We start from the raw sequence: 25302 nt of genomic DNA on the forward strand, positions 1-25302 counted from the left end.
GGTGGCAAAAGGAGGCAAAATTTATGAGTACCAACTATGAACCACCTATAGTTTTGATAGAATATTTATGTAGCATATAGTATTAAATTATTGTTTTTACTTTTCACCTTTCCTGAAAAAATCCATTTTGCATAGAAGTAGCTAAGGCCCTGAGGCAGTAAGTGGCTTGACCCAAACCAATAAGTGGCCGAGGCAGGATTTGAATTCAGGGTCGGCTGGCTCCAGAGTTTTGGTTTTTCCTTACACTGTGGCAGTAAAGCACAGTAACAGGATTTCTCCTTTTTTGAATCCGAAAAAGGATCCAGCTTTTACCTCAGAATTATCAACCTGAAGCTGTCTCGCCAGCCCCTTGACAAGCAGCGTTAATATTTTCCTCTGCTCCCCTTCAGAAGACACCATCACTGCCTTCCCTGCGGGGGGAAATATGGCTTGAAAGCTGGCAGTAAAAATTTATATATCTTTCCACATTCAAGAATAATCATCTACCTAAAGAATTTATAAAAGTCTTCTGCATCTTAATCTCTTCACATACAAAATGGAGTTCAGTTTGCTGTAAGGTTCATCACAGAACACGGATTGTCAACAGGTTTGATGTCTGCACATTTGGGGATTTATATGAGTGGCCAACGGATACCCTCGTTGGGCAGAGAATTACACAGAACTACCGTAAGGGTGAGACAGTTTTCTAAATGGCAAGCAAACATATTGGTCAACGGTTCATACGAGCATTGCCAGATTTCCATGCTGAATGTTATTTTTGGTTTTGCTAGATTAGCCACACATACCTGCTTTTCAAGTCCTGCTGACATAAACTCGTCCAAAACCTATCTGTATACACCATGGGTCAGTGTACTATAGCCCACGGGACCAATCTGCCTCCCTGCCCCTTTTTGTTAATAAAGTTTTACTGGAACACAGCCATATCCACTCATTTACATATCGTCTGTGGCCTCTTTCTCACCACAACAGTAGAACTCTGAGTAGTTGCAGTAGAGACTGAAAGGATTGCCATCCCCAGTCGGTACAGGCATTCTGTACCACGTCTTATGGAGATGTGGGCAGCACATGAAGCTGCCAGAAAAGTCCTCCCTGCTCTAAAGAGGAGATGTAGCCTTTGCCAGACAAGCCAAATAGTGTGATGTCCCTTCAAGTCAAAGCTCTTTAAATATTTGTTCAACATTTATGTAGTGGGGATGGGGAGAAACTGATTTCCTCTTAATAAAAGGTACATACCTCTTCCTTTAGTTCAAAGTAAGAGGCTTCTTGCACATACTGAGCATTACATAACATTTTAACTTATTTGAAATTGCCTTCCAAACACAATTTCCCTCGATGGGGCCCACTTCTTGGGAGGTTTAGCATTTAAATAGCCAGTGATACCACGTGTTTCTGGTGACAGCCCACAATGCATTATTTGGCTTTGAACTTTAAGCTGCTTTCAGCTACTGATTTTTTTTAATTTAATTTTATTATGTTAGTCACCATACATTCCATCATTAGTTTTTGATGTAGGGTTCCATGATTCATTGTTTGCATATAACACCCAGTGCTCCATGCAGTACGTGCCCTACTTAGTACCCATCACTGGGCTAACCCATCCCCCCACCCCTCTCCCCTCTAGAACCCTCAGTTTGTTTCCTGGAGTCCATAGTCTCTCATGGTTCATCTCCCCTTCCCATCTCCCCCCCTTCATTTTTCCTTTCCTTCTCCTAATGTCCTCCATGCTATTCTCATGTTCCACTAATAAGTGAAACCATATGATAATTGACTTTCTCTGCTTGACTTACTGCACTCAGCTACTGATTTCTAAGGACTGGCTGTCGGCTGGCTCACCTCAAAAGATAGTGCGGTCTTGCATTGCACAAGGCAGCACACATGTCTCTCTGCCGCAAGTACTCGGCAGGAGGGTGACACCAGCAGGGACTGTGTCTTTGGCTTGGCTTTGCTTTGTTCTCCCATTGAAGAGCACTATCTAATTTGGCAAGAGAGGGGACTGATGGCTATTTCACTGGTTAAATCCAGAGTCATAAGGGACTCCACTTGCCTGAATTGGCAGAGGAAGTAACACCGAAGTCTGCTTCTACAGACCCTGACTTACAAAGGTCCAGTTTGAAGAGTAGGTGCCACTATTTTTTTGTTATTTATGGTTTTGATAGATGGAGTCCCTTGTCCAAGCATATTGCCGCTCAAATCCTGCTTGTCTCTCTAGCACCATCTGCACATGAAGACAAAGCACCCGTCATTTAGCCTGCTGTTTGTGGTCATGCTTGCGGAGATGATGAATTTCATGTTTCAGCTTGGCTGGGCTAAGGGATGCCTCATGGCTGATAAAACAGTATTTTTGAGGGTGTTTGTGATGATTTCTCCAAAGGAAGTTTGCATTTGAATTAAGACCTGGACCCAAGATCACCTCACCAATTTGTTGGAGGCATCATCCAATCTGTTGAGGGCCTGTGTGGAACCCAAAGGTAGAGGGAGGGCAAATTGGCTCCCAGCTTGAACTGGACAGGCGTCTACTCCTGCCCTCAGACATTAGCGCTCCTAGCTTCTGGGCCTGTCAACTCGGACTGGGACTTACACCATTGGCTGCCCTGGTTCTCAGACCTTTAAGTGTGAGCTGGAACTAACTGCAAGCTTTCCTGGGTCTCTAGCTTACAGAGGGCAGATCGCGGGATTTCTCACCCTCAATAATCACGTGAATGTGTCTGTCACCCAGGAGTTGCTGACCCGGTCCTTTTGCCAACAGGCCCCAAACCCATTACTGACAGTTCTAGTTTGCCATCAGTGAATTTACCAAATACAAAATGCTGCCTTGAAAACATCAAAGCTCTGGTTCTTTGCTTCAAAACTGGACCCCTTATGTGCCTTGGAGATGCTAAAATACTCTTACCTTCCTACTTAGCACCAAGTCTCTCCTTCCAGTGCCACCAAAAATAGCACTGGGTTATCAGGCTGTGAAACCACAAAGCTAAGGTGTTCACGGTACACGCAAATGAGAATGCTTCTGTGGGTAATCAAGCTTTTCTAAGTAGAATTCTGCCCACCTGACCTTGCAGGGGGAGGTCCTGCTGGAGAAGAGCTGGTGTATGTGGGCAGGGGGTACCCCGAAGCCTATGGCTGAATCCTGAAAAGGAAGACTGGCCTAGGAACATCAAGTTTAAGTTAAGGCATACCTGTCCGCTTAGGACTTTTCCACTGGTCTGGTGTGAATCTAATCTACCGATCTTGTTGGTTCCTGACCAGCCATGACCTTCTCCCTGGACTTTGATTTTTTATCTGCTAAAGGGGAAATGCCAGGTGGTAGCTAAATGCTTCCTGCAAGCTTCAGTGGTATGTAATTCTAAACCTCCATTGTCATGAAGAAACACACAGCTTTAAATTAAAGGGGCACCTGGGTGGCTCAGTGGGTTAAGCGTCTGCCTTCGGCTCCGGTCATGATCCTGGGGTCCTGGGATCGAGCCCCACATCGGGCTCCCTGCTCCACGGGGAGACCCTCTCCCTCTGCCTGCTGCTCTCCCTGCTTGTGCTCTCTCTATCTCTCTGTCAAATAAATAAATAAATAAAATCTTTAAAAAAAAATTTAAATTTAAGATGAGCAGTGGCTTTGGCCTTAACAGTGGAACTCTCCTCAGAAGAGGTGAATATCAGAAGGTTAGAGACTGGTCCGTGATCGAACTGCTTTTTGGTGAAACAAGGGAAAAAAGAACAAGATAAAGTACTGTTGTTTATTCAGAGTTTTTCCTTCCTTTTATGGAGTTAACATACCCCTTCTTTTTATAATTTGATAAGTACAGTACTTTGATTTTGCATAATTGTTTAGGTTCTTACTTAACAAAATAAGGTTGAAAATCCCACATTGACCTCCAAATTTTTATTATTGAAATTTGACCAGCTTATGGGATCCGAACATCTAGAACCGTGGCTCAAAACCTCACAGCTGGAATTTCCAAGACCTCGATTTTATGCCAAGACAGAAAAATTTTCTTCCCCCCCCACCCCACAACCACTACCTAAATGCACTGAAGGAGCATAATATAAATCTTACGCTGTGAAGAGGTCATTTTTGCCGAGTAAGTGTAGATGCTGGGTGCAGTCTCCGGATGGATACCACCCAGACGCAGGTGAGGACAGCCTGCAGGAGGCTCTGCTGGGACTCTTCACTGACCAGGGGACCCCTGTTCATTGCACCCGTGTTTAACCACATTAGCTAAGCATTTCGTGCATGCGCCATAGGGTCTCTGTGCTGGATGTCTGTAGGCCAGCCCCCATACCCACACCCAACAGGTCTGCCAGAGCATGACCTCTGAAAACTGGGGGTTGGTGTCTCCCGGCTGAGCTGCCCTGTAACTGGACAAACTCCGGTACCCGTTGATCCACATTTCCTTTAATAGAACTTCATTCATGTCCAGCTCGCATTTGCTATTCACTAGAGCACCTTAACACACAGAAGCAAACGTTTCTGCCAGGAAACTGAGCTTGCAGAGCTCTCTGGGGGGGTATGTGTGTGGGAGGTTATAGCTTTTCACCCTAAACCTTTCAAAAATATGTTGTGAATGGTAATACTTAGAAGGGTTTATCCTCACACTGCTTTTCAAAGGAACACTAAGAAAAGTGCTTTTCATCCTTGTGCCTTTTTACCCAGTGTCCAACTCCAGTGATCACTGTTGCTAGTGGTCTGTTAACCCTTTAAGGATTTTTTAGTTAAATACATGCACCACCAATTTTTTTTTTTCTTTTTGTATATAAATGGTGGATGCCACACACAGTATTCAGCCTCTTGATTCCTTCACTTAATTTATCCTGGAGATCCTCCATGTCACTGTGTAATAAATCTCCTCATTTTTTAATAGCTGCATAGTATTCCAGTGTGTGGTTGAACCATAATTAATCTGACCTACCTCTTCAGAAACAGATGAAACTAGTTTGCTTCCAACCCTCTGTCCTTACAAACCGTGCTAGAATGAATAACCAGGTACACATATGTTGTTTTGTACATACGCTAGTTTGTGTGTGGGATAAATTACAGGCATGCATTTGCTGGGTCATAGAGTTCTATACATTTGTAATTTTGAAAGAAGTTGTGAAAATGTCCTCCATAAAAAAATAGCAGCTTACTTTCCACTAATAATGTTTCAGGGTGCCAATTTCCCTTGAGCTTTATCACAATTTTGGATTTTTGCCTATCTCCTAGGTAGTATAGTCTCGGTGACACTTAATTTGCGTTTATTATATTATAAATGAGCTTGAACATCTTTTCATACATTTCACTTATTTATATCTCCATTTCTGTGAAGTGCCTGATCATATCTTTGGCTCTTTTTTTTTTCCCTAATTAACTTTTTGGTCTTTGACTTTGCTGTTTATGGGAGCTCTTTATATTGGGAGATCAGCCCTTTGTGATACGAGTTGCAGATATTTCCCATTTTGTCATTTCTTTGATTTTTTTTTTTTTTTAACTACCTGGTCAACTCATTCTTCATTCAAATCTGGGTTGTTTGCCATCATCATACAGCCTCGATCATCCAAACGTATTCAGGGCTCCCCAAATGCTAAGCGCACAGCCACCCACATTTCTGTTCACTGTGATGTTGCCTTTCTAGAGGCTCTGTACCAGGGCTCAGGAAAGACAGCTTGTAAACAGCAGAGACAGGACTTGGACCCAGGCCTCCCTGGGTCATAGCATCACCACCACCACCCTGGCTATTCAGTATAATTTGAGAGAATGCAAACTGGTCTTCTATTAATCAAAGGAAAGTAAAACTCGTAAGATAAAATCTACTAGGAGAGAAACAAATGAAGAGTGGTGATATATTATGACCCACTACTTGGGAATGTTCCCCTCCATCCATGCAAATAGAGAGGTTCAAGATGGTGTAATGTCAGCAAATAATTATGAGTTAATATATGTGAATTTTGCCATGAAGAAGTTTTTACTCTGTGTGATGCCCGTGTTGAGTATAACGTTCACCCCTTTTCCATGTTCTCCATGTATGCAAATATGTTATTAACTGTCCCCCATAGGTAAGCCTGCCTCACAGTTGACCCTCACCGTTGACCCACTCTCTGTATCTCATGGTGGCCCAAAACTAGCTAGATTTTTTTTTTCGTTTTTAGTGATTTGGCAGATTTTTCCACCAGCTGTCAGAGTGGATACCTACAGAAATAAATGTTCCCTTTCTCATCCCAGAGATGTTCTGTGTGTATGTGTGTGTGGGCACGTGTCTCTGCTCTCCAGGGAAACCTCACACTGTCCTTTTTACACCATGACTGAATGAACCACAGGGAGATGCGAATCCAAGGGAAGCTTGTAATTGATGGTGGTTTTAGGGCAAGGTGAGCAGCCCATGAAGCTCAGAGTAACCACAAGTAAAAATAATAATAAATACTCTATCCTCAGTGATAGAGTCTTGGGCCCCCAACTGCATAAGAATAAGCCATTTAAAGAAAAACTCCAGGGTCACCTGGGTGGCTCAGTCAGTTATGAGACTGACGCGCTGCCTACTGCGCTAAGGAGGCCCTTGGCTCAGTCAGTTAAACATCTGACTCTTGGTTTTGGCTCAGGTCATGATCTCAGGGTCATGAGATCGGGCCCGGTGTTGGGCTCCACGCTCAGCAAGGAGTCTGCTTGAGACTCTCTCCCTCCGCCTCCCCTCCCAACCCCCATGCACGCTTGCACTGTCTCCCTCAAATAAATAAATCTTTTTTTAAAGATTTATTTATTTATTTATTTATTTGAGAGAGAGAGAATGAGAGGCAGAGAGCACGAGAGGGAAGAGGGTCAGAGGGCGAAGCAAACTCCCTGCTGAGCAGGGAGCCGGATGTGGGACTCGATCCCGGGACTCCAGGATCATGACCTGAGCCGAAGGCAGGTGCTTAACCAACTGAGCCACCCAGGTGCCCCAATAAATAAATCTTTAAAAAAAATTTTTTTCCTTTCTAAAAAAGAAGAAAAAAACTCCAAGGAAGTAATGAATGTTGAACATTGAAGGTAATGTCATGAGCTCTAGTGGAATCAGTTACTTTGCATGAGCTGGAAAGGGGAGAAGAGAATGGAAGAAATAAGAAGTCAGCAACACTCTTAGCCCACTGAAAGCAGTCTGCTTCAGAATCCAAGGCATCGTGCTTACTTGGACTTGCTTGCAAGGGTGAGGAAGGATGTTGGAAGCCACTTTGAGCCTTTGTGATTTTACCCCTTATTTCTGCATAGCCCACATTTTCAAGTGACTTGATGGCGTATGAGTTCCAGAATTAATCCTCTTGACAATTCCGGAGGACCTGTACCTGAGTATGTGTCCCCCTTACAAATCTCAGAGAAGGAAGAAATGTTCAGATGTAACGCCTGGGCCGCACACATGTATTATGAGTATTCAACTCTACTGGCTTTGGGTAATGGGAACTAGTCAAATGAGCAGGTGATTTGGAACCATTCCACACACTGAGCTGACACAGAGGTGACTGCTCCTGTCCTGGGAAGTCCTGGTTCCTGCGCCACTCCCCTAAAGGGCAAGCCTCGCCTCTAAAGATAAGATGTATTATCTGCGGTTGGTCCCTAACAGCGCAAGCCAACTTTTCGTGCTGGGAGTCCCCAGAAGAAGCCATCACCTGTGACTCTGCAGGAGGAAGATCTGGCTGCCGTGGATATATTGAACAGATAATCTCCTAAATAGTCCTCAAGGATGATTTTTTTTTTTATTGTGATTTTTTAAAATAATTTTTAAATTCCAGTGTAATTAACATACAGTGTTCTGTTGATTTCAAGTGTACAATATAGCGATTCAGTAATTCTGTACATTACTCAGTGCTCATCATGCTGAGTGTACCCTTCATCCCCATCACTTGTTTTCCCCATCCCCCCACTCACCTCCCCCTCCCCCCCGCCCCGTAACCATCTGTTTGTTGTCTCTAGTAAAGAGTCTGTTTCTTGGTTTGTCTTTTTTCTTTGTTTTGTTTCTTAAATTCCACATGTAAGTGAAATCATATGATATTTGTCTTTCTCTGACTTACATCACTTAGCATTATACTCTCTAGGTCTATTCATTGTTGTTGCAAATGGCAAGATTTCATTCTTTTTATGGCTGAGTAATATTCCATTGTATAGAGAGAGAGACTAGTGATTTTTTGCCTTACCTCTTGACTTTTGAACCTAAGCTTCATGTAAGAGTCAAGTTTACTGTTTTAGCATTATCTTGAAAACTCGTCCTTTCACTCAGAAAATACTTACTATCAATGATGTGCCAGGTACTGATACAAAAATTCAAGTGCCCTGAACAAACTTCAGTTGTAGTAGATTCCAAGAGTTTGTTGCTTGCTGAAAGCCTTTTCATTTACACATTGTTATTTGTATCCACAAAAATCAGACCCAGACAAAGTTGCATAGAGCCTTGATGTCCCACTTAGAATGTGGCGAAAAGAGATCTTGAACCTCTCTATAAAATTGTATTCATCTACTGCATTGTTTTTACTTCTCACAGTGAAAACTTTTAGTACAGGTAGATTAGGTGGCTTGTCGGATGTCCCGTGAAATGTATTATAGTTGTAGTCAAAGAATAAAATGAATAATAAACATCAAAATTCAGGCTAGTAGATGCCTCTAAGGAAGAAGAGGATTTATGATCAATAAAAAGTACAGAAGGCAATTCAACTATATAGATAATATCTTATTTCTTAAGCAGCATTTCGCTTCATGAGTATTCTCTGGTTTATTTCTTCATGCCTTTTATGTATCATAAATATTGCACAAAAATTTTCAGAGATGAACTCAGAAGAAGGAAAAAAATAATGGTGTATCTGGGAATGGAAATATGGTTTTAAAGTCCCTAAAATATTTAAGGTCTCTTTTCCTATAAATATGGATGTAAGAAAGAGTTCGGATTCAGGACTCATCTCTTTGCAGTGTGATGATTTTGTTAGTGACATATTTTTAAAAGTATTTCACTTACTCCTAGTTTAAAATGTGTATCCAATATTCGTGGCCAAACCAAAAAAAAAAAAAAAAAAATGCATTTTTCAAATTGTTCCATGTACTAAGGCCTGGATCTTATACCTAGAGCAATACGATTGTGGTTTCACTGGGGAAGATGGAAAAAATCACAGGCACGGGGGATGATGAAGAGTGTTCACGCTAAAGACACACTGTGACTGGTAGGAACGGCTACTTGGCGTGGCCCCCACTGAGTTAGCATCTGGTTTTTCCCTGATGGCCATTGCCCTTTGTGACATGAGCTTAGAGGGACCCACAATCAGGCTATGTTTTTCTAGCAGGGAAATTGGCCCAGGACCAGTAGAGCTAGTATTTGAAGTCAAAATTGTCTTTGCTAATGCTCTCTCTCTCTCTCTCTCTCTCTCTCTCTCTCGCCTTTTTTTTTTTTTTTTTTAACTGCAGCGAAGGGAGCAATCTGACCCCAGCACATCATTACCCAGACTTCAGATTTAAGACCTATGCTCCACTAGCATTCCGATATTTCAGAGAACTTTTTGGTATCAAGCCTGATGATTACTTGGTAAGAACCTGTAATTTTCCTTCCTTCTCCAGAAACCTGTGATATAAACATTTGTCTCATAGCAACAGTGACAAGTGGCTTGTGTCTCTTGTTTTATAAAGCTCTGGAGCATAGTCAAAGGTCCGAGTTTCATAATGATGATAAATTTAGCTTCAGGAAATGTGATTTGACTCTGCCGCGTTTACTAATAGCTACAAAATCTGCTGTGGTAATTGATATTTAAATAATTGTGGGATTCGTTGCTACTTCAGATCATTATTCTAACAGATATATTATAATTAGTTCTAAATACTCCTGTGAATTTTGCTGATTGGATTCTCTTTGAAAGCCTTCGTATTTTAATTGCCTTATTTATACCATTCGTCTCAAACCTGCCTTGGCCCACAGCCATTTTCACCTTGACCTACAACTTGAATACCATTTCAAAGATGCTAGGTAGTTTTGTTCTGAACATCTCTTGATGCAAGCTCTTTCTAAACGTGTTTTTATTTGGTGCAAGGGCCTATATGATCCTCAGGCTTGTCTTTTGGCACACAGCAGGTATGAACACAGCAGGCTTTTTGTGAGGTAGTCTGATGTGACCTCAGATGGTTACCTTATTCCTGTCCGAGGATTCCTGTTCTTTTGTTTCAAGCAGAAAATGGTTTATTTCATAATTTGATCACTGTTAACACCCTGGGGCTCTTCAAAATTGGTTTTCAAGAAGCTGTAGGAAGGATGCCATCAAATATTTATTGTTCACCGCATTCTGAATGATCTTAATAAGACTTGAGCCAGATCCTGGAATAAAGCTTTTCAGAGGAAATATAGCAACATTTATCCCTTGGAACAAAGAGTATTTAATTTTAGAATTCGGGTAAGATGTACTTGATAAAATTCAAAGCTGATTCTATTCTGCGCATGCACGACCCTCTTTTTTTTTTTTTTTAAGTTTTTTTAACTCCAGTTAACATACAGTGTTGTATGAGTTTCAGATGTACAATATAGTGAATCAGTTTCAGACATTACCCGGTGCTCATCACAACAGGTGCACTCCTTAATCCCCATCACCTATTTCTCCAATCCCCCCACCCCTTGCCCTCTGGTACAACCCTCTTCTTTAGTTGGGCCCTGAGAAACTCCTATGACTTCTGCCCGATGAGATGATACCAGCTCCTCAAGGCACGTTAACAAGTCTTCACAGCAGTAGCAACTGAGTGGAAAGTCCCTGGGCGTCCTGCTGTCCTTAAATGTGTTCCTCCAAGTAGCTGTCTGCCTTATCACGCCCCTCTCACTGAGATGTCAGATGTCTCTACCCAGCACTACCAACCTGGCCTCACCAGCTACGCCAGGGCACAAAGCCACACATCTGGGGGAGTGGACGTGGGTGGGTGTGGGTATGTACTAGAGAAGATTCTTTGGTTTCTGACCATGCTATAATTATTGAGCGTCACTGTCATTCAGGAAATGTGTTTGGGGAACTCAGTGGGGTCTTGATATTGTCTTATGGAAAACAAGATTGTGCTCTCCTCTCCTGCCATGCATTGGAAGTCTGGATTCTCCTTCTGAAATTTCCTTGAGCTTCTGCTAGCCAAGGAGATGCCGCATACGTGCGCTTCATAGCACGGATCCAGTCACTCGATGACATGTCTGCCTGTCTACCCTTCACCCTTTGCCCTCCTGTGGTCATTGAGCTGCAGGCTGGGAAGCCCATTCTTGCATCATTCTGGCTCACAAAATTGCTTTCTTGGGGGAAGGTCTTTTCCTGATCAACAACACACATGGCTTGCACAGTTTCCTAATGAGACTTTAAACTGGCAGAGTTACTTTTGTTATGAGGTTGTAGAGTATTTACAAAGGAGCACAGGAGACTAAGCTGATGGCTTCTCAGAGCAAAAGTCTTTCTTCATGTAGCTGGCAAAAGGTAAATTAATTGATCAGGTACTTTGAACACTTGTTGTAATGAAAATACTTGGCTACTAATTATAGGGAGATTAAAAAATTACAAGTCATGATACTCAGAGAACTTAGAATACAACTGGAAAGATGATTTGTTTGTATGGGAGAATCCCCAACTCTACCAGGCAGTAAGTAGACTGCAGTGCAACAGTAAATATCCAAGGATTTCAGAGGAGGGGGCGGTGGGGAGGTGTCTCTTTCTCTCCGTTACACCAAGGATGAGGAGGGCTGCTTATGGGTGTGAAATGGTTTAGCTGTGTTGTAAACATTAGAAGGGATTTGAGTAGGTGGAGAAGAAGGGAAGCATATTCAGGGGTGGGGAGGTGGTGTTAGGACCGTAGACCAGAGACGCAAATGCATTACCTGCACTTGGGATGGACCAAGATGGCAGGAGTGGAGGTTTGGATCATGAAGTTAGACAGGGCCAGATTATGCAAATAAACAGGGTTTTTTTTTAATTATAGGAGACTGGTGAAATTTAAAGAGCGACTATATATTTGATGATGTTGAGGAATTAGGTTTTTGATGGGATGATGGTATTATGTTTTGAAAGAGGAGTCTTGGGCTTTTTGAGACACACACTGAAGTATCTATGGGTGAAGTGATGGGATGTCTGGGATTTGCTTGGAAAGAATCTGAGGGAGGCAGGCAGAGGAGCGATGGGGTATAGTAGAAACAAGGTTGGCCGCGAGGTGATCATTGTGGAAGCTGGGAGAGAGACATACGGATGTTAATTACACAATTCTCTTTACTTTTATGTAGGTTTGAAATTTTCCATAATGAAAACTTGGAGGGGGTGGGGGAGAAAAAGACAGGAACAGGCAGGTCAGAGTGCTTTTGTTTGATTCCGTTTTCTTACCTCCCCATAACTGGACCCATCTCTGGGACCTGCAAAAAACAAAGGCCCTCTAGCTGAACATGGCTGCCTAGTCCCTAATGGTTATGGCCACCTACCTACCCTGCACTGAGACACCCACTGGGGACACCTCCAGCCCAGAACTAGAAGTTCACCTCCAAACCACTCAATCTGAAAACTCCAGCCAGTGATCTGAAGTGTGGTAGATGAGGAAGGGGTTTTTTACCTGATATGACATGCTTCCCAGAACGAGGTAAACCTTCAGACGTTTTAGCCCAACGATTCATTGTGGATGAGCAGTCTAAAGCTAGCGGCGGAGAGGTACCCAAGGTTACCCACGTTGGTGGGCACAGACCAGAACAGGGATCCTGCAGCCCTCCCCCCATGTGCTTTTCCATTTACCAGCTGGTCTCCCAGCCCACGGAGTCTCAGACCTCTCATGAGATATGATCTCACCCTAACACTCCCTCAGCCATCAAACTGTGAGGTATCCATTCTGAAGCATCTAGCCAAAGGAGTCAAAACACCTCCAACAAAGCATTTTTTGGAAGAGTTAATCCCAAATAAAGCACAGGAGAATCAAATAAGACCTCCCTTAAAAACCTGCGTGAAGGAGGGCGCCTGGGTGGCTCAGTCTTTAAGCGTCTGCCTTCGGCTCAGGTCATGATCCCAGGGTCCTGGGATCGAGTCCCACATCGGGCTCCCTGCTCTGCAGGAAGCCTGCTTCTCCCTCTCCCACCCCCCCCTGCTTGTGTTCCTGCTCTCACTGTCTCTCTCTGTCAAATAAATAAATAAAATCTTTAAAAAAAAAAAAAAAACCTGTGTGAAGGAAAAAAAGTACCATCCAAAGCACAAAGTACATACTGGCATCTGCTAAACGGGCTCGTCAAACCCTTATATGTGAAGATCTACTGATATAAAAGGGGGAGAAGGTAATGTTATATGGTGATTGGTAACTCTCCAGATAGGTTTAATATTGGATCTCCATGATACGTGTGCATTTCTACTTAGTCTTGTGCTCTTGCATCTGGATTTGAGCCTGAATTATTCTGTTTACGTTCTCAGTACCGTGAAGGTTCACCACGTGCCTGCTGATAACAAGTTTTGTGTTGGAACATGCATAATGTGCATTGTGAGACCGCACACCCAAGTGCTTGTATGTGCACAGCATGGCAGCAAGACTGCACCTCCTTCCTTATTTGTTCCAAAATAAACACCTCCCAAGGGAAGGCCAAGGGCCCCCAGAGCATTTTCCCCCATCTCTGCTTGGGCAGCAAGGCTTTGGCTTGATTTTCTTCTCCCCCAGGTGCCCGAGTGTTCCAGAATCCAGGGTGGTGATTTACATGATGTCCTTCCAGACTCACCGGCACCAGTAGAGAGCGGGGTGAATATTTAACACTATCAGGGGGGAAGAAATGGCAGGAAGAATGATCTCCACCACGCTGAGCAAGTTTACATTGTTAATTTGCCTTGGCTGGACCCAGCTGGGTTGTACTTTGTGGCCTTTCTAGTGGGGATCGTCAGGCGGCCCTGCAGGAAATCGAAGGGAGAGAATGGATGCATTGGAACAGCTCGCACAAAAGAAAGGACCTGCAGGAAAGTGCAGAAAACGCAGGCGTCCACGTGGGGCCTTGTGGGTCAAGGCTAATTAAAATGTTCCCACCTCTCCTCTTTATTTGCTCGTCCATGGCCACACTGCAGAGAAGGTTGCTTACACAGAGCATGGTAACCAAGTTCTAGGGTGAGAAACCGCAGACTTACAGGTGCTAACGGTGAGGTTCCCGGTCAGCATCATCATGCCAGTGGGCTGCACACTGATGCTCTGGGGGTGTGACCCCCACCAGGTTGTTAAGAAGTGTCAAAACAATTTCTTTTTCCATGCATATTAATTTATGAATTACCTAATATAGGACTGTTTGACAAGTAACCCATGAAATACTTCTCATATAATGTCACTGCTTATAGAAGAATTTGAGACTTTAATTGGAAACAGATGTGCAGGTCTGAATCCAGTTTTCTGTAGACAGCTCTTCCTGAATCACCCCCTAATTTCTCTATTTGCAGCCTCTAATTTCTGCATTCTGTGTTGTCATTGGACTTCTGCAATGTCGACTTCTATCTGTAAGAGGGTTCTGTGCCAGGAATTTAAAACCCATAAAACAAAGAATCAGAATTCCTAAAGAGAGTGCGGGGTCTGCCTTCACTCTTTGTAAGAACTTAGGGTCGTCACCTTTGTTTTCAGGTGTCTCAAATTCGTGATTATGCAAAAGAGGCATCGACTCACTAGGAATGTCATAGTGTATCTTTGGGTAGCGCTCTGGTCGTTGGCGTTGGGCTGAAACCCTCTGTGCGTGCTGAGGCACCTGCAAGATGTCCACCCTGCTCCTCTACATACGGTGACGCAGTAAGAACTAGGAACAGCAGTAACCAAGTGGTCCCTTTTGCCAGGGTTTTGAAAGCATCCACTTTAAAAACTTCCAGCTGCTTTCATGGAGATATTATTAGCTTTGTTTTAGAGATGAAGGTTTCTTGGACCTGGGATGCCAAAGTACTTACTCCAGGTCACGGAAGCAGCCACTGATAGAGTCATGATTTTTAATAATAGGTGGTTCCAGGGCTGCCTGGGTGATGCAGTGGGTTAAGTGTTGACTCCTGATTTCGGCTCAGGTCATGATGTCAGGGTCCTGGGATCGAGCCCCACATCGGGCTCTGCGCTCAGCACGGAGTGTGCTTGAGTTTCTCTCTCTCCCTCTGCCCCTCCCCCACTCATGCTCTCCCTCTCTCTCTCTCTGTCAAATAAATCTTTAAAAAAAAAAAAAAAAGGTTATTCCAGGTCCCATGCCCATCCCGCTGTGATGAGCCTTCCACACGGATCCTGCATCCACAGCAAGGAAAGCACCCTCTGCTTCCGCGGGGCTTTTGTGGCATTCTGTGTGCAGTCTTTGGGCTGTTTTTGTTTTCCTTCCTAATCTCTAAGTCACCCATAATGGCAGAGACTCTCACACTGCTCAGCACGAAAGCATCAGGAAGCAAGCCTGGAGGAAAGAGAAGTGGAAAACGGAAGTGGCCATGGCTTTCAGCAAGGCGGCACACACTTGCTTCTTTCTTTTCTTAGAGAATTTTGGTTCCCTTGTCCATGTGCTGCCAAAGCAAGATAATTTAAAGTCGACATCTAGAGACTGCCTTTTAATTGTTTTTCTCCCAGTTTCTTTCTCCCTTCTCCTTCTTCCCCCACCTCCTACTCCCCTCCTTTCAGATTCCTCTGTGATGGGGACTTAACTCTTCAGAAGCCCAGCTACAAAAGCATTGGGCCATGTTCTGGATGTTTCCATCTTTAGGACACAATTCGCTAACTCCCCTCGGGCTGGTCTGATCTCACACGCTGGGTCCTGAGCTTTTCCTCTGCTCTCAGTGGTCAGTGGTTTCTCTGGTCAGTAGTGGGGATTGTTAGTTGATAAACACTGAGCGCCATAACCCCAAATTTGACTTCCCTGCTGAGGGTTTTTTTTTGGGGGGAGGGGGCATTTCTGGTGAGATTTATAGCCCTTCACTTGGTGGCATTCAGCCATTTGTTCGACAAAAATTTATTTAGTGCCTGCCATGTGCAAGGCACAGATCCTGCACCGTATCACTGCCTACGAGCCAAGTGGTTGGTACCCTCACAGAGTCCTACGGTCTGCTGGGGACTCGGAATAAGAAACAGGCGTTTGCAGTATTTTGTGGTAACTTCCGTGATGAGAACGTCCAGTGCCAGGAAGCAGACGATCTAGACTCCCAGGGCCGGGAAGAATTTTCCAGATTAAGTTCCATCCAGCAAACACTGAAAGCCAAAGTCACATAACACTTTCCTCGCTGTGCCCCGTGTCTCTTCCTTGTGTCCCCCAAACGTGGCTTCTCGGCACGGTAGACAGGAGTGGTCTCTGCTCCAGACCTTCCTCTGGCGTTCAGCTCCCCCAGAGAAAAGGTCAACCGTCTGCTGCCCCATGTGGTCTGGCCCACCCGCTCTTCTGGCTTCATTCTTTCAGCTCTCCTGACTCTCTCTGCCCCAGCCACTGGCCTCCTGGCTGTGCCTTGAACTCCGCAGGTCTGAAGCCCTTTGCATTTGCCCTCCCCTCCCCCTGACGCACCCTTCCCCCAGACAACCACCAGCCTCTGCTCAAATACCCCCTTCCCAGAGAGGCTTCCAGTGGCCAGCGCTACTTAAAATTCATGGCAAATCAGCTGTCAGTCCCTGCTGGCCCTCCGACCCCTTTCCATGCCCCATCTTCTCCATAGCACTTCTCATGTTCCGATGTAGAGTTTCTGTACTTGCACTTGCCTACTGCCTGTTTTCTCCTGCTAGGGTCCAAGCTTCATGCGCACCTGGGCCATTACAGATGCTCAGTAGAGGTTTTCTTAATGTTAAATGAACACACAAATGAGGAGTAGCCAGCCTGGTGAGGGCAGAAGAGAGGTGGGTTTGGGTAGAGGAAGATGCAGAATCCCAGTCGTTGAGAGTCTGTGGCACATTTGAGAAAAGGAGAAGTAGCTCTCAGTGACTAGAGCTAGATTTTAAGGAGGGAAGTGATAAAGGAGAAGGCTGGAGAGCAGAGCTGGGCCACTCATGGCCGTGACAGCACTTGTAGGAAATCTGGGTGTTACCTTCTAACCAGACAGTAGGAAACACTGAAAGATGTGAAGGCATGGGAAGATGTGATCAGATTTGCATTTTAGAAAGATCTCCGATTTCCTGGTGGAAAATGCATGAGAGAAGTCAAGAGTAGAGGGCACCTGGGTGGCTCAGTTGGTTAAGCGACTTCCTTCGGCTCAGGTCGTGATCCTGGAGTCCCGGGATCGAGTCCCGCATCGGGCTCCCTGCTCAGCAGGGAGTCTGCTTCTCCCTCTGACCCTCCCACCTCTCATGCTCTCTCTCTGTCTCATTCTCTCTCTCAAATAAATAAATAAAATCTTTAAAAAATTTTTTTAAAAATTAAAGAAGTCAAGAGTGGATAGTTGAGGCAAGGTGGAGTTTCCCATAGTAATGAAGGCATAATGTGAAACCCCTGAACTTAGGGTATAAGCAAAAGAGAGGGCATGAAGGTAGCAGATACAATCAATAGTCTGGATATGAAAGGTGAGGAAATGGAAGGCATCAAGGATGATGCCCGAGTTTCTGGTTTGGGAACAAAATGAGTAAGAGGGAGAAGATAGAGATTGGGGGAGGGGCAGGTGATCTAGAGTCACCATGTATGGTTGTGCAGGGTGTGCACTGCCCAAGAATACCTAGCTAAGCTGAAAGAGTAGAGACTGGAATTCAGCCCTTCTCATCAGCCTTGTATCTGACCCAGAGCTACATCTGCCGGAAGAAAGAGACATCTCTTTCTAGGGAGGTACTACAGAAGCATCATATGGGCTAACCATAGCCCAGAGAGGAATTTGATTTTGAAGTTGGTACACATGAAGTGCTTGTGATATAACCAGATAGAAATATCTATTAAAAAGTTAGGCATACAGGTCTGGAGCCTTTGACAGTGATCTGGGCTGGAGCTACCACAGCTGTTAATAGTCATCTCCTTATGGAAACCATGCGTGGATGACATCTTTTGGGAAAGTAAATAGAAGAGAATGGGTGTTGGTGTTCACATGACAAATACACAGTGCGAGTCATACCTTCAGTTGTTATGGACACTTTCTGGAAACAGAGCTCCATAGACCACAACACTGTTTGCATTATTTTATTGGACAGATGTGATGATTGATGATTCTGTCATGTCACGCTGTGTGAGGGGGTGGTGTGTGGAAAGCATTTCTGTTTCTCATAGAATTATTAGGATAAATGGATCAATTAAATTTTTAGAAATCTCAAAGGGCCCTCTTTGTATATACTTGGAACCTCCTTTGAAAGCTCATGGCAGAGAACTTCCTGTTTCAGAATGATCTAGATGTGTAATCCTGTAATTTTCCTCCTTGGAAACTTCATGTACAATGAATATTTTTTTAATTTTTAAAAAAATTTTTTATTTAAAATTCATTTAAATTAACATATAGTGTATTATTAGTTTCAGAGGTATAATGTAGTGATTCATCAGTCTTATATAATAGCCAGTGCTCATTCCATCACGTGCCTTCCTCAATGCCCATCACCTAGTTACCCTATCCCCCTCCAGCAACCCTCAGTTTGTTTCCTAGAGTTAAGAGTCTCTTATGGTTTGCCTCCCTCTCTGTTTTCGGCTTATTTTATTTTTCCTTCCCTTCCCCTGTGTTCTTCTGTTTCGTTTCTTAAATTCCACGTATGAGTGAAATCATATGATAATTGTCTTTCTCTGCTTGACTTATTTCACTTAGCATAATCCCCTCTAGTTCCATCCACATCCATGTTGCAACGGCAAGATTTCCTTCTTTTTGGTGGTTGAGTAATATTCCATTGTATGTATATGCCACATCTTCTTTATCCATTCATCTGTTCATGGACATCTAGGCTCTTTCCATAGTTTGGCTGTTGTGGACATTGCTGCTATAAACATTGGGGTGCACTGTCCTTTGGAGAAATACCTAGTGGTGTATTTTTAATTGTTTATTTATTTATTCTTGTAGTATTCCATCTGCAGTGAACCTCTAATAGAGCTGTCCAACCCCGGAGCCAGTGGATCCTTGTTTTTTGTGACCAGTGATGATGAATTTATCATCAAAACCGTTCAGCATAAGGAAGCTGAATTCCTTCAGAAGCTGCTGCCAGGCTATTACATGGTAAGTAACCGTCTGTAATTAAAACTCCTACTTGAGATTTAATTACTTTTCACAAGTTTTTTTTTCCCCCCTATGCTTTTTTACCGTCACCCTGTGGCGTGTTTCTTTCTCTTGGGTGAGCTTTGTTTTGCATTTGGATTGTACCGCGACCATTGTGGACTCGATTTTACCAAGTAGAACTGTTAGTAGAGGATAGTTGACTCCCACAGTTCTGGGTTCAGATCTCAGCTCAGCCATCAGCAAACGGTGTGACCGCGAGTAAGCAATATAAGCTCTGAGCTGCAGTCTCCTCAGTCTTTAAAAGCTGCAAAATACCTGTCTTAGATGGTTGTTGTGATCCGACTGGGTGTAGGATAAAGAAAGCAATGCCTTGCCAGGCTCTTGGCTCCCAGTACAGAGTCGTAATGTGAATGCTTAGCATTCACTGAGCACTAAGCTATATGTGAAACACAGCTGTAAAAATAGTATTTAATTCCCAAATCTGCTGGAGATTAGTCACACGTATAAATATAGGGATCAAAATCGAAGTAAAAATCTCGGTGGACAGGATGGACAGATTTTACAAGGTTTGATCCTGAACAAAACTGGGAGATTTTTTTTAGAGCATATTGTCTATTTTATATTAGAGAAAACAGAAGATCCACAAAGCAAGAAAAATGTAGCTGGCTCTAATTTTTTGCCCAGAGATACATATTGCTAATATTCGGTGTGTGTCCTTCGTGATGTACTCTATTCATACATTTTTTAAATAATGTGAAACTGGGATCAAATGTTCATTGCACTTTACTAACCTGCTAAGTGAGTAAATCTTAAACGTGTATAGTTCTAAGCTTAGGTAGACTAGTCTCTTGTTCTAGAACTGCATTGTCCAATAGGGTAGTCATTAGCCATATGCAGCTACTAATTAGAAATTAATTAAAGTTAAATGGTAAAATTTAGCTGAACAAGTGGTTTACCCCAATCATGTAAGCTAGTATAACAAATAGTATAATTCATCCAGTTAACAAGAAAAAATGTGAACATCATGTGGTAATCCAAATAAATGTTGAGTAGAAACAAAGGCATTCAAAATTCAACATCTTCTCCTGCTTAAAATTCTTTAAATTGTCAGGGAAGGGGCGCCTGGATGGCTCAGTCGTTGAGCGTCTGCCTTCGGCTCAGGTCATGATCCCGGGGTCCTGGGATCGTGTTCCCGCATCGGGCTCCCTGCTCGGCAGGAAGCCTGCTTCTCCCTCTCCCACTTCCCCTGCTTGTGTTCCTGCTCTCGCTGTGTCTCTCTCTGTCAAATAAATAAATAAAATCTTTAAAAAAAAAAACAAAAACAAAAAAAGAAGACCGATTTAAAAATAAATAAATAAATAAATTGGCAGGGAAGTTATAACATAAACAAATAAATTAACATACATATTATGCATTTATCAGTCTCCAAGATTTACATGTTAAATCTTGGAGAAGATCAGTCTCCAAAGAGTTACATAGTACCTCATGGAGAAGAACAGGAGTCCTTTCATTGGAAATAATGGAAAAAGATAAGGATTACCCTCCATCATTGTTTGCAAGATATATATTTGCAAGAATTTCTAAAAGCAGTAATAACTTTTTGAGTATGAAAAATAGAAAAGTATAAACACTCTTCTCTTGTAAACGATACAATTTTAAAAAATGAGCAAAACTTCAAGAAAATTAAATAGCAGTTTCTAGAGGTAATGAGAGTCCAGCAGATTTGCAGGATGTAAGACGCATCTACACAATCCATTGTATTCCATTATGTAGATCACCTGGAGCAGGAGGTTAGCAGGGAGGAAATGAGATCCCGTTTATGAGGACAGTAACTTACAGCGAACGTTATTGGAATAAAGATACAAATGAATGAAGGCAGACTATTATTCTGGTAGGGAAAGCAAATTATAGTAAGTATTATAATGTGTGAGCAATAACCCCAAAAGAATTTTTGTAATAGGAACTCTAAAATGCTTGACTCTGTAAAAAACAAATATCTAAGAACAATATGAAGGAAACCACAAATTGTTATGGAAGGACATAAAAAAATTTCCAACATAATGAGACACATTTCATTCCTAACTCAGTATTGTAAAGATTTCAGTTCTCCCAAATCATGTTATAAATCCAGTCGAATTCCAATCAAGAATGTCAGTAAGGCTGCTTCTCCGAGAAAACACCAAATGTCAGATGGCACCGATGTGGGTGGGCCTGGGGGTCCCAGGGGCCATGGAATGGGAGACCACAGTGGTTTCTGTGTGGACCAAAGATGAGGAGTGGATGCCTGTCACCAGGCTGGGCCACCGGGTCAAGGACATGAAGATCAAGTTCCTGGAGGAGATCTGTTTCTTCTCCCTACCCATCAAGGAATCTGAGATCATTGACTTTTCCTGGGGGCATCCCTCAAGGATGAGGTTTTGAAGACTATGCTGGTGCAAAAGCAGACCCGTGCTGGCCAGTGGACCAGGTTCAAGGTATTTGTTGCCATCAGAGATGACTATGGACATGGTGGTCTGGGTGTTAAGTGATCCAAAGAGGTCACCACTGCCATCCTTGGGGGCCATGATTCCAGACAAGCTTTCCGTCTACCAGTGTGGCAAGGCTAGTTGGGGAACAAGAACAGCAAGCCCCACGCTGTCCCATGCAAGGTGACCAGCCGCTGTGGCTCTATGCTGGGGCGCCTGACCCCAGGGGCACTGGCCTTGCCTCAGCCCCTGTGCCCAAGAAGCTACTGACGGGTTCGGTAGAGATGACTGCCCCCCGCCACCTCAGCCAGGGACTGCATTGCCACTTCTGACGCCATTCCCAAGACTTACAGCTAGCTCACCCCGACTCTGGAAACGGACTGCATTCACCGAGTCTTCCTGTCAGGGATTTGCTGACCATCTTGTAACGAACCCCATACCAGAGTCTCTGTGCAGAGGACCCAGGCTCCCACTGTGGCCACGACATACTTTGTACAAGAAAAATAAAGTGAACTAAGTCTGTGTTTAAGAATTAAAAAAAAAAAAAAAAAAATGCCTGTAAGATTTTTCCCTGAACTGGTTCATTTGAAAGTGAAAACAAAACAAACAAAAAGAAAATGAAAACAAGTATCATTTTAAGAGCATTTAAAAAAAACAAACAGTGGAAGGGAGGGGGGCTGTAAGACTAGACAAACATTTTTAATAAAGAATTAAAACAGTGAGCCTGCTGTAACATATACCAAAACCCATAAACTTTTACTAATATTAAAGATATTAATATATTAAAGAATTAGTACAGTGCTAGACAAATAGATCAGTGAATTCAAACAATTCCATATTTCACATCTTTCACACACACACACAAAATCATTCCATATGGAGTAAAAACCAAATGTCATGACCAAAACTATGAAAAGTTGGAAGAGAAGAAATTCAGGACCTTGGGGTATAAAAAGCTTCACTAAACAGGAAGCAAAAAGAAAGCACAAGAAAGAAGTATGTAAATGTGACTACATCAAAAGGCCATATATCGGTACAGCAAAAAAAAATACCAGATACAAAATTAATGTAAGCACATAGAATATTTCTAGAATGACAGAAAGTGGGGACAGTAGTTAAAAGTTGGGAATTGGGAGAAGAATCGGGGTAGTAGAGAAACTTTTCCTGATGTAAATGCCCTCCAGCAAACTGTTCTTAATCTCTCACCTACTTTTAAAGTGAAACAAAAATAGGCATGTATTTTTTATTTGTATAGTAAAAAATGTAACATACTGAAAGAGAATACCCCATAGAGAATAGGAAAATGACAAATATCCGGAGTGTATTGAGAACTCCAAAAATAACAAAAACCTACAGAAAAACAGGCGAAGACTATTAACACAGAATTGTCTTTGAAATGGCTAAAGATACATACAACATATTACATTTCTCTAATCAGCGATATTCCAATTTTTTTAAAAGAGTTTCCCTTTTTTTTTTTTTAACCAGTCACGCTTACAGAGATTTTAAAGATGGTTGCTACGCATCATGGATGAAGGGTGACGAGAAATACATAATCTTACAAAGTGTGATTGTAAATCGGTCTACGCATTTTGGAAGATAATTTTTTCAGGAGCTGTTAAAATTTTAAATGCTCATTGCTTAGACCCCAGCCGTTAATTTCCTTTTTAGCTCCCTTAGATCTTAGTCACACATGGCACTAATCAATTCTTTGCCTGTTTTTGGTTGAATCTCATTTGGGATTTTGTGTCCATTCAGTTCAGCCACTTTTAAAGCTGTGGGTTGAGAATGATAAAGGTACTGTTCCATTGAGCCAACTTAAGAATCAAATCAGAAACAGCGATATTTTAGTAATGGCCATAAATAAAGAGAATCGCACTCCAATTTTAATTCTCATATTTCATAGATGAAAACACATACTTAACAGTCTTCTTTTGTGAAAATAGGAGAATTGACACATTTTTTTTCCCTTTTTCTCCTTTTAGAATTTAAACCAGAATCCAAGGACTCTTTTGCCAAAATTTTATGGACTGTATTGCATGCAGTCAGGGGGCATTAATATCAGGATTGTGGTAATGAACAACGTCTTACCGCGCTCCATGAGAATGCACTTCACGTATGACCTGAAAGGCTCCACTTACAAGCGAAGAGCCTCCCGAAAGGAGAGAGAGAAGTCCAGCCCCACGTTTAAGGACTTAGATTTCCTGCAGGACATGCACGAAGGGTTGTATTTTGACACAGAAACATACAACGCGCTCATGAAGACACTTCAGAGAGACTGCCGGGTAAGGACGTGTCATTGCCATGATTGCCTTTGGACAGGCGTCTGTGGTCTTGTAACCTGGGTCATGAATGTCCGGAGCGGACACATGGAGTCCTGTCATTTGCAGTCCCGGGGCCCATCCATGCTTCCTTGATCTCGAAGGAATTGGTGGATGGTCAGGGAATTGTCTGGAGTATCCATGGGTTTTACTAAAAAAAGCTTTAAGTCTGCTTTCTTTGATAAAGCGAAACAAGGATTTTTTCTTTTCTTTTCATCATCCCCTGGAGGGAAAAGAAATTAGGTGTAATGCACCAATTAGCCAGAAAAGCCATATACAAACCTTGACACAAGTAAGATTCCACCCGGGGAGAGAAGTCCAGAGAATTGATAAGCAGATCCCTGAATACTCAGTGTGGAGGCAGAAGCTTGAGGCAAGCGGTATACTTGCTGAAATTATCTTGGGCGATCAGGAATGAGTCTCAGCAGTTAGAGCAAAGACCGTAATGTGCAGACTTAGCCACAGAGATTGTCAGAAGGAAGGAGGACGTTAGAGTCCCCCAGCCTCCCATTCTTAGCAACCAAATAATAAGACCCAGAGCCTGGGAGAGATGTTTCCGACATGGTGAATTTACAGAAAGTGGGTAAAAGTTCCCTTGGAGAAAAAGAGGAAAATGGAGCTTGATGGCTTCTGAAGAATGGTGATTGTTTGATGAGCAAATTCTCAGAAGTAGCATTTTGTGGCCCAGGTGCACCTGGGAGAACCATCTAGATTTCCAGCTAAGTTGGCCACAGTGAAGGCAGGCAGACATTGGGATCCAACCTGGCCAGGGCAGATAGGACTCACAGCACCTGGTTCCTGGGAAGTATGAGCTGTCTCTTCCAGACTGGCTTTCTGGATCTTGTGCGGGCCTGGACAAAGGACCCGCATTACGCAGAGGGAAGGGGAACAAATCCTTGCTGAGAAACACAGTCCTACTATTTATGGGTCTTTTCTTTCTACATGTTACGATGTGCAGGAGAATGCACTAAGGTGTCATTGAGGAGGGTTGTTGGCATTGATAGAGATGTCACTCCATAGCTCCTATTTTTTTTTTTTTTTTTTTTTAAGATGTGTCAGAGAGAGCACAAGCAGGGGGAGGAGCAGGCAGAGGGAGAAGCAGACTCCCCGCTGAGCAAAGAGCCCGATGCGGGGCTCCATCCCAGGACCCTGGGATCGTAATGTGAGCAAAAGGCAGACGCTTAACGACTGAGCCACCCAGGCGCCCTCACAGCTCCTATTCTTAATGCTTAGTGAGTCACGCCAGCCTATGATTTTTTTTAACATACATTTCATTTAATTTTCTCAGCATCCATTTGACGTCCGTACTGTTCACGTTCCCATTTTAACTGGTGGGATAATTAGGCTCTTAAAGAGGTTAAGAAACCTGCCCAGCATTACTTAGCAAGTCAGTGGCAGAGCCCACACCTGTCTGGGTACAAAGTATGTGCTCTTAACAGTTGAAACGTAAAGGTTCACTGTGAGGATTTTTTTTTTTTAATTATCTTTTCAGAAGT

The 25302-nt window shown here is 43.1% G+C and overlaps 1 protein-coding gene across 6 annotated transcripts in view; it reads left to right on the forward strand.

The window, feature by feature from the left end:
- The window catches only part of PIP5K1B (phosphatidylinositol-4-phosphate 5-kinase type 1 beta), a 293743-nt gene that overhangs the window by 161481 nt on the left and 106960 nt on the right, over positions 1 to 25302 (forward strand). For 5 of the 6 annotated variants that reach the window (XM_028117386.2, XM_028117382.2, XM_028117385.2 and 2 more), the window contains 3 exons: positions 9383 to 9500; positions 18868 to 19020; positions 23471 to 23770. In XM_028117386.2, the coding sequence (XP_027973187.1) occupies positions 9383 to 9500; positions 18868 to 19020; positions 23471 to 23770 (571 nt within the window). Of the gene's footprint in view, positions 1 to 4049; positions 4122 to 9382; positions 9501 to 18867; positions 19021 to 23470; positions 23771 to 25302 lie in introns of those variants that run through there. The other variant, XM_028117387.2, reaches the window with a different exon arrangement.

This window comes from Eumetopias jubatus, unplaced genomic scaffold (assembly GCF_037043125.1).
Source record: "Eumetopias jubatus isolate StellerSeaLion01/CBP00866 unplaced genomic scaffold, mEumJub1_p1.0 scaffold_15, whole genome shotgun sequence".
NCBI lineage: Eukaryota > Metazoa > Chordata > Mammalia > Carnivora > Otariidae > Eumetopias > Eumetopias jubatus.